Below are 8,906 nucleotides of genomic sequence, written 5' to 3'. Positions count from 1 at the left end.
AAAGCCCCTGACCCTCATTTCAAGTTCATCAGCTGGGCCATTTCACTGGGCTGTGATGTGTGACCCAGGAGCCTCAGCAGCACCTAAGCAGAGAAGGCATTCACCTACCTTGGAAGCCAGGCCGGGCTGTTATGACCTAAAATACTAGCAAAATATCTACCAGCATCTGTTCAAGTCCTCTGACATGGCTGCAGGCAAATTGCTCAAAGAGGCAGAAGATTTTAAAACCTTCATAAGGTCTTTCAGTAGCGGGAGAAAACTCCAGAAATAAGCATCACTTCCTCACACCGCAGTGTTTCTGTTGGCAAAGAAACAAACCCAACTGGGAAAAAAACTCTCTGTTTTATTAACTAAAAGTGCCATCAGCCTGATGTTGGGGAGGGAAGGTGCCCAAGGCACAGGTGAAAAGCGGACACAAAGCTGGCTGAAACGGGGCTGGTTTATCCCCTTTTTGGTTCTGCCTTCCCAAGCTCAGAGCTGAAGGTGCTTCTCCATCTGCTCCCTCAACTTATATTTCTGAATCTGGAATAAAGAGAAGAGGAGGAGGAGAGACTCAGACAGGAGAGAGGCCAGGAGGCCAGGGCTCCTGCCCTGCCCCAGCCCCTCTCTCACCTTGCCTGAGACAGTGAGCGGGTACTGACCCACAAACACAACGTACCGCGGGATCTTGAAATGGGAGATCTGGGAAGAGAAAGCCAACCGCCATGCAACGTGCCGGGACCAGTGTACCCTGCCCAGCTGGTGCTACCCAAGCCAGGGCTGGATCCCCAGTTGCTCTAAACCCCTGCACTTTCATCTGTAAATCCCCAGCAGCTACTGGGTGCACTGGGCCGGCAGAGAACTGAATTTCTGGGCTCAGAGGAGTGGGAGACCCACCTTCCCTTTGCAGAAAGCTTTAATCTCTTCCTCGGTGCAGTCCTGCCCAACCCTCACTCGGATGCAGGCGCAGATCTCTTCTCCCATCCGCGAATCCTTCACACCGACCACCTGGTTGGGACAGAAGGACGGCGTGACCCCTGGGGACACCCCTCTCCTCCCGCAGCATACGTGTGCTGGAAAAGGTGGTGCGAGCCCTGACCCGTATCACGGGATGCTGGAGTCGTGGCGTGGGCTGTGTAAAGGCAGCTTGAGCTGCCTGACCATCCCACCGGTGCTTTCTACATGAAATCGAGCCCTCCTGGAGGACTTCCCAACCATCTGGCAGAGGAAAGGTGGCAGAGCAGGAGGGCTGAGTCAGACCAGCCAGGCAGCAGCTCATCGTGGGTGCAACATGGACCTGTCATCCCTCTGCGTGCCTCTGCTTCCCCAAAAAATAGGGCAACACATTTCACAACAAACAGGGAGACTTGGGAGGCTGCTTTGAGTGCTTTGGGATCTCTACATGAAGCAGCAGGAGAGGGATGAAGTTGAATTCAAGGATTATTTGAAACTCTTATAATGGCAGATCTTAGTAGACCACTGCCTGTGACACCAGGAGATGGGCTTCCCAAGCCTGATCTCTCTCTAAAGTTTGCTTACACTATTTCATAAGAGTCCTACTGTCATCCCCCGCCTTGAACTGGTATCTCGAAATCCTGGAGACACGTCGATCATTTTGTGTCCAGAGCAGTGACATAAAGCCCTAGAAACTACATAAACAAGGCTGGTTTGCAACCCATCTGCACTGGGACTGTTCCAGGGAGAGATGCTAGCCTGGCACAGGCACAACACTGACTAAATAAGTGGTTTATTTATGGGGAAACTTGTCTGGCACAAAACCTGGAGGAGAACAATCCCAGCAGATTGGGAGCAGCTGCTCAATGCTGCAAATCATTGCTGTCTTGCAAAGGGGTGAAACTAAGTCTAACTCCTCATCTCCAGGGACTCATTGGAGGAGTCTTTTTGGATTTAGGAGTTTAGTAATTAATGATCAGTAAAAACTGTCCTTCCAGACTGCTTTCCAAGTAAGAATTTCAGAGGGAGCTATGAGAGTGGAGAGGTAGTTCAAAACTGAAGAACAATGACAGTCACTACTTTGTAGACGTGAAGCTGGTGCACGAGGGGATTGCCGGAACCGATGTGCCCCATGCCAGGAGCTCTGCCTGCCCCTTCCCTGCCGTGAGCCTCTCCCTCTTGCTTGCCGACCAATATGACACAAAAGGAGGTGCTGGAAACGGGCAGACAGCCAGGTCCCAAGCAGCAGTCCCAGCAGCTTTGTGTACAGGTTTCCCGCCACAGGAACCACTGCTGCTCACCCACCCCACCTCCCTCCCGCTCACCTGGACCTCCTCAACCTTGGGATGGGTGTGGAGAAACTGCTCAAGTTCTGCTGGGTAGATGTTCTCTCCTCCCCGAATAATCATGTCCTTGCAGCGGCCTATAATTCTGCAGTAGCCATGCTCATCCAGGCTCGCAAGATCCCTGCAACAACACCACACACCTGGTCCTGTCCCAGCTGGGCGACAGGACAAGGGGTAACGGTTTTAAACCAAGAGAGGGGAGATTTAGACTAGATAGAAGGCAGAAATTTTTCACAATGAGGGTGGTGAACCACTGGCCCAGGTTGCCCAGAGAAGTGGTAGATGCCCCATCCCTGGACACATCCCAGGTCAGGTTGGACGGGGCTCTGAGCAACCTGATCTAGTTGGAGATGTCCCTGCCCGTTGCAGGGGGTTGGACTGGACGGCCTTTAACGGTCCCTTCCAACCCAAACCATTCTATGAAGATTCTAAGAACGGCTGATGCTCCCCCCCAGCCTGGTCTGGAGGCCAGGTCAGGGTATCCAGAGGGTAACGGCTGAACACGTGGAAGAGATCACAGAGCTCCTGCTACAGCCAGACATTGCCATCAGCAGCGTCCACACAAACATCAGGGCTCAGCGGGAGGCAATTCCTGCCCCTGCGGCATCCCCCCGCAGCCCCTCCACGGCACCAGCAGCGAAGCAACTATCCCCATCTCCAGGGGCACTTGGCACCGAGGGCTCTGCGCTAAAAGCTCTTCTGAAGTTTCATGGAGAGATGGGACCAGGAGGAGGGGGGCTGTTTCCAGACTCACCCCGTCTTGTACCACCTCTCAGCAGTGACCACTTCCCTCGTCTTGGCGGGGTCATCCCAGTAGCCCAGCATGACGCAGTAGCCACGGATCTGAAGCTCCCCGGGAGTGTTCAGAGGCACAGACTTCCCTGTTTCCGGATCCTCAATTTTTGCCTGCAGTGGAAGAGAAGAAGGGCTTAGTAGGGGATGTCTGAGCCAAACGTGATGGCATGTCCCGACTCCAGCACCAGACAAAGGGGACAGGCTGAGGTCTGCTGCAGGCAGAGGACCTGTGGCAGGTGGGGAGGGACATGGTCACCTCTGTGTGAGGGAAGACGCATCCCACCGTCTCGGTTTTTCTGGCGATGCTGTCTTTGGGGAATCCCATGAAGGTGACAGGGCTGTTTTCTGTGGTCCCGTAGGCAACCTGCAAATACAAGGGGAGAAACATGTCTCAACCAGTGATGACCACAGGAGAGAGTGGGCTGGGAGGAAGATGTTCTCACAAGTCACTCAGGTCACAGGCAAGCGCTGCTTTCCTGGCCCATGGACGGGGCTCTCCAGACCAGAGAGTCCTGGAGAGACAGGAGCTAACGCAGCGCTGGACCTGCCTGCCGCAGCCTTCCTCACCGCCATCGCTGTGCTCCAGCCCCGCCGACACTTTGGGGATCATGTACTTTTGACATCCCAACTACTTTTCTTGGAGGACCCCAGGGTTCACCCTCCGCTTTTTTAACCTATGTCTCTCCAAGCCCTGTCCTGTTGACTCCCTACCATCTCTGCCAGGCACTGATTTTGCCTCGGTGCCTTTGCAGCCATCTGCTCAAGGTGCTGACCTCACCTTGCATCTTCCACAGCTCAGGGCACACTGGACATCGCTCTGGAAAAACCTTGGAGCCAGCAGCGGGCTCCTGCGGGAGACCGCGTGTCCCGCAGCACGGCTGCTTGCTCCAGATCCTTTCGTGCAGACATCAGCTCCCGTAACGGTCGTAAAGGCATCACGAGGCTGCACAACGCTCGGCGCAGCTGCACTTACAGACTGAAAGCCTCCCAGCAGGACAAAAGCTTCTCGCTGCTAAACCTCCCTCACCGCTAATCCCAACGGCAGGCTCCAAGTCACCTCAGCTGAAGGTCACTTCTTCTCGGAGGAAAATTCCAGCTCTTTATGCCCAGCTCAGTGGCCTGCCGAGACAGCAGGAGCTGGGCAGGAGGTGCTGTGGGCAGCTCTGAGCTGCACTAACAGCACCATCGATGGAATTGCCGCTTCACCTCCAGCTCTTGGGAGCTGCATTTCAGCAGTGGGACATGCCGGAGCACTGCTTTGGTCTCTCTAACCCGCTCGGCATGTCGTGTGTCATCACGCAGGGTTTCTCTCCCACCCGCTAACGTCACCAGTGGCTGCTTTGCTGGCAGAGTATGGCTGGGAAAAGGCTGCTACCGTTTGCTCCTTTCTCCTCCAGATCTTCAGAGGCTGACACGTGAGCAGCTCTGACCCACCAGACTGCAACAGGACCCAACCAGCTTCCTACAGCCTTGGCACCCAGATCTGGGTCGTGCCTTTAGAGCAAATGCCCGGGCTCCAGCGCTGGCCGCAAGGACACGTCTGCACGGTGCTCACCGGACCCCAGGCACCGCGCCCAAAATTAACGGGGGGCTTTGCAAAGGACTATGATGAGGCACCCTGAAAAAACAGGCATGTATCCTGAAGGAGCTATACATAATACTGGTGGGAGCACTTGGCGCTTTCTGCCGCTCGGGGCTGCTGAAGGATCTCACGTTGGGCACGGTCTGTCGTAATGGCTGATGCTCTCGTTTTGACTCCACCGGGGTCAGTGTGAATCCGAGCTGGAGATTTGCAGGAGCCTCCTCTTAGCCAGGGATCTGGAGGAGACCGTCTCCAGGATGCCGCAGGGACCATCTGGCGCAAACTGCTCCGCAAGGAGCCTGGCAGCGCGCAGGGAGCAACTGCAAATAGGCTTCTCCGAGCAGACACAATGACAGCTTCCCAGCCGGGGTGGAAACCTACAGCGCCTAATGCTCAGACAGGATTTCTCTCCCACCCACTAATACGAGTCCTGTGGCTGGATCAAATGACCGACGAGACACAAATCCAAGATCTTAAACACTTATTAAAAGTCCCAGCGCCTTTGTTTTTTTGTCTTACTTTGCTGGATGAATTGCAACGTCGGTCCCAGGATCCCGGCCAAGCCCTGAGTCAACCCTTTCCGCCTCTCCGGGTCGCTCCAGCGGTTTAATTGGACAAAGCAGCAGGCAGCTCCCTGGCAGGGCGATGCTGCGGGCGCTGCGGCTCACCGGGCTCCTCTAGATGCCTGGCAGCGTGCCGTGTACCCCAAGCACCGGCTGGCCATGCCTTGGCCGGCGGCTTGTCCCCATAAACACCCTCACACCCTCAGTAACGGGCTTCCCAACTCAGCCCAGAGAGAAACGTGGGTCTGAACCTCCCGCCTTCAGTCTGCTGCCTGATCGCTGCCTTCCTCGACCAGCCCGCCGGCACCGGCACCGCTTGCTGCAGCCAGACACCAGGATGCTGCTCCCGACCTTTCCGAGACAGCATTTCTCTCTTGGGATAGTGTTTTCCCCACCTGCATGCCCAGGAGCGAGGCAGTGGCTGGAGCAAGCCCTCATGCCAGCACTGCTGTCCTTCCCGACCCTCATCCAACGCATGGAGCATCCTCCGCCGGCTCCATCGTCCCAGCCCAGCCGCGGCTCGTGATGCACGAGATGAAACGACCTTTCCACAAAACCCCATATACCAATTTAAGCTTGGAGATATCCACAAAGATTCATAGCTTTCAAGACCCAAAGGGACACTTAGCATCATTCTAGCCTTGTCATCTGGTGTAATTCAGTCCAGAAAACCTCACCCAATAATTTCTGCATCAGCTCCATAATTTCCACTGGAGCTATATCTTGTGTCAAAGCTTTTCAGAGGCAAGGAGTCCAGCTCAGACTCTTGGCTTTGAGAAGAGCTACAAGAGCACAGAATATAATTGTAAAGCCTTTTTTACTGTGAGGACCACAAGTGACCTCCCCAATGCCCAGCACGCAGATCAGCCATGCCTTCAGCAATGACAAGGACAGCTCCAAAACAAACTGCCGCCTAACTTACCCCTCCTGACAAGAGATTCATTCTCTGTGAATCCTAAGCCTCTGTCTATACTGGGAATAAAAAGAACATCTTAGCAGAACTGTGTTTTTTAAAGCACATTTCAAAAACATTTCCTGCTAGCGCTGTTTAAACAGTGGCCACTGCGGAACAGGCAAAACAGCCTGAAGAAGGAAGTGTCTAAAAAATTAAAAATAAAGTAAAAACAATCAGACTCCAGTCTCTTTAGCAAACATCTGGGAGGCAGACTGATCTGGTGGGGAGAGTGGGGACTCTGAAGACCCTGGGTTTTTCCCAGCCGTGCTGCTTATTTACTGCGTAACTTGGAACAAGTCACATCAGCTCTCTGCTCCTCGGTTTTCCCCAGCGTTCAACAGCAATAAAAACACCCACTTCCCTCCGCATTCAGCTGCTGCTGAAAGGTGGCAATGAAAAGGCTGGCTTCAGGACTCCCAGCACCCCCAGTGGGGTTACACTGGGCTGGGACTGGAGCAGAAGGTCAGGGCTGCAGGAGGGCACAAGGTCCTTGGAGGAAACCGTCTCTGGACCAGAACGATGCTCAGGGAAGATCTTCGTGTCCCTCATCATCACCCTCTGGTTATGCCACGCTGGAGGATGATGGCAGAGCTTGAACCACCAAACTAAAACCTACAGAAATTGAGCTTTAGTTGAAAACAATATTGGCCTCAGAAAAAAGCAGCAAATTGACCATGAAATAATAGGGATTTTCAGGCTTCAAAGACGGCGTAATGAACAACAGAAAGCTGACTGGCAGCCCAAGAGATGTGCTAAGGGACCTCGAAGAGACTCTTTCAGCCCCTCTCAGTGTAACACGCTGGATGGATCTAATTATCCCTAAACCCGTGCTGAGCGTGTTGTCTGCCTTGGGTATCTCCGCCAAAGTCAACCCCAGCCCTTCCCTTTGCAGCCAGCTCCAAATCGTTCTCAGCTGAGCAATGACCTTCCCTCGTTCAGCTGCTCTCTACCAAAATCACCCCGAGTTTCGCTGTCCTCTGGGGACATGTGTCTCCTGGCTTTGGAAATGTCCCACTCTCCCAAATTGTATTGGAATATTCCTGAACCTTCAGGTCAACTTTGCTGCCGCAAAAAAACAACTTCTGATCACGTCCAGCCTATGTCACACTGAGATTTCATTTCCTTCCCCAGCAACAGTACCATCTTTGTGTCAAAAACGTCAGGATACAAACAAACAGGTCTTGTAGGACAAACCTCCGAGGGTGGCCACCCTATTGGCATTCCTCCACACGGAGAGCTGCCAGACAGTCCCAGTTTGGATGGGGCTTAAAAAGTTCCCAAAAATATCAGGTGCCCAAAGCACTGTCTTTGTGTTGTAGCACGCAATGGCTTTGCCTCGGGAGGAGACCACTGCAAAAAATGGCAACCCAGCTTGCCCGGGCCAGAAGACGGCCACTGAAAATTAACCTCCTGTTATTGTACAGTCAGGACAAACTGCTCCTCGTGGTCTGGAGTTAAAGCTGCCTCTCTTCTTTCCAGGCTGAGTGGCAGTCTTGAGGCTTGCAAGTATTTCCCCAGTCCTGCCAGTATTTCAGAAGCACTGCCCAGTGGCAACCAGTAAAGGCATGTGCAGTTACTTACTGGTTTATCCACAGTTTGATAAAAGGTCTTTGCTATGTAATTAACTCCATCCTCCCTGCTGCTGGGTGCCAATGCATTTGGAAAAAGTGGAATTAAAAGGAAAAAGTGCAGAAACAGAGAGCCTTGCAAGAGTGGGAAACCACTGGTTTGGGGCTACCTGAATGCTCAAAGCTGCGGGAGAAGGCAACTTGGCAAAAACAAAGGGCAAAGGTAACATCCCCACAGATGTGAAGATCTTAGCTCCCACCAAAGCCATGGCTGGAAGTCCAGGATCTTGTTGCTTCCATGCTGCATTTTAAATGTTCTCACAGCACATTCCCATAGCTTCTACAGCTACTGAAGCCACCTACTTGTCAGCTTCTCCCCAAAAATGAGGTGGGATGGGATGGGGAGGTCTCACTTTGGCCAAGAACAAGCAGGGAAGTTGTCATTGAGCGGGAGCCGACTTTCCATTTTGAGAACGGGGGGGACTCATGGCTGGGGAGCATTTGGGAGAGTCAGAAGTCTTTCTGGATCGGTTGTGTTCTGCAAGCGAAGAATTCCGTTCTTCTTCAGAGCCTGCAAGAGCTGTAGAGAGGACAGCAGCCCTGGGCAGAGCAGAGGGCTGCTGGGGATGCCCGGCGCCTTGCAGGGAGGACACGGCAGGGCTGGGGAGAGGCAGCAGGGGCTGGGCGACCTTCACCGGAGAGGCCAAGAGCATCACGCAGCAGCTGCTGGGATCAGGCAGAAGGGAAGGGCGGGTGGACGTCAATGGGGAGCCAAGCTGGCAACATGTCAATGGGTGGAGGCCATGCTACAGTGGAAGAAAACCATCAGAAAAGGAAGGAGGTGCACCCACCACCACCTCCTCCAGCTCGACAAGCAGCCCGGGCCCCACACCACAGTGAAGGGTACCCTTCACGCAGGTCAGATGGAAACGGTAATCGGGTCTGAACCCAGAGCCGCAGGTGCCGGCGTCACTGACGGGATACTTGCACACCACCGAAAGCCAGAGGTTTGTACTGCCTGGAAGGGGGGGGCCCTGGAGACCCTCTGGGGCTCCCCACGCCCGCGCACCCACCAAGGCTCCTCAGTCGCTGCCTGGAGGGTGCTCCAGGGACAACTTCCCCGGGACACCGCAGAGCTTGCGCCTTCTCCCACGCTGCCGCCGC

The 8,906-nt window shown here is 54.1% G+C and overlaps 1 protein-coding gene across 1 annotated transcript; it reads right to left on the bottom strand.

Moving 5' to 3' along the window:
* Positions 1–301: 301 nt before the first annotated feature.
* ACSF2 (acyl-CoA synthetase family member 2) lies at positions 302–3,647 on the bottom strand. The gene is made up of 7 exons (XM_010291361.1): positions 3,642–3,647; positions 3,331–3,438; positions 3,034–3,185; positions 2,259–2,400; positions 877–987; positions 613–681; positions 302–522 (listed from the first exon to the last, which is right to left on the bottom strand). The coding sequence occupies exons 1-7, from the start codon at positions 3,645–3,647 to the stop codon at positions 472–474; spliced, it is 639 nt and encodes a 212-aa protein (XP_010289663.1). The 3' UTR covers positions 302–471.
* Between the last annotated feature and the right edge of the window lie 5,259 nt (positions 3,648–8,906).

Source organism: Phaethon lepturus, unplaced genomic scaffold (assembly GCF_000687285.1).
Source record: "Phaethon lepturus isolate BGI_N335 unplaced genomic scaffold, ASM68728v1 scaffold23647, whole genome shotgun sequence".
Classification (NCBI taxonomy): Eukaryota; Metazoa; Chordata; class Aves; order Phaethontiformes; family Phaethontidae; genus Phaethon; species Phaethon lepturus.
This window is presented reverse-complemented; position numbering and strand designations above follow the sequence as displayed.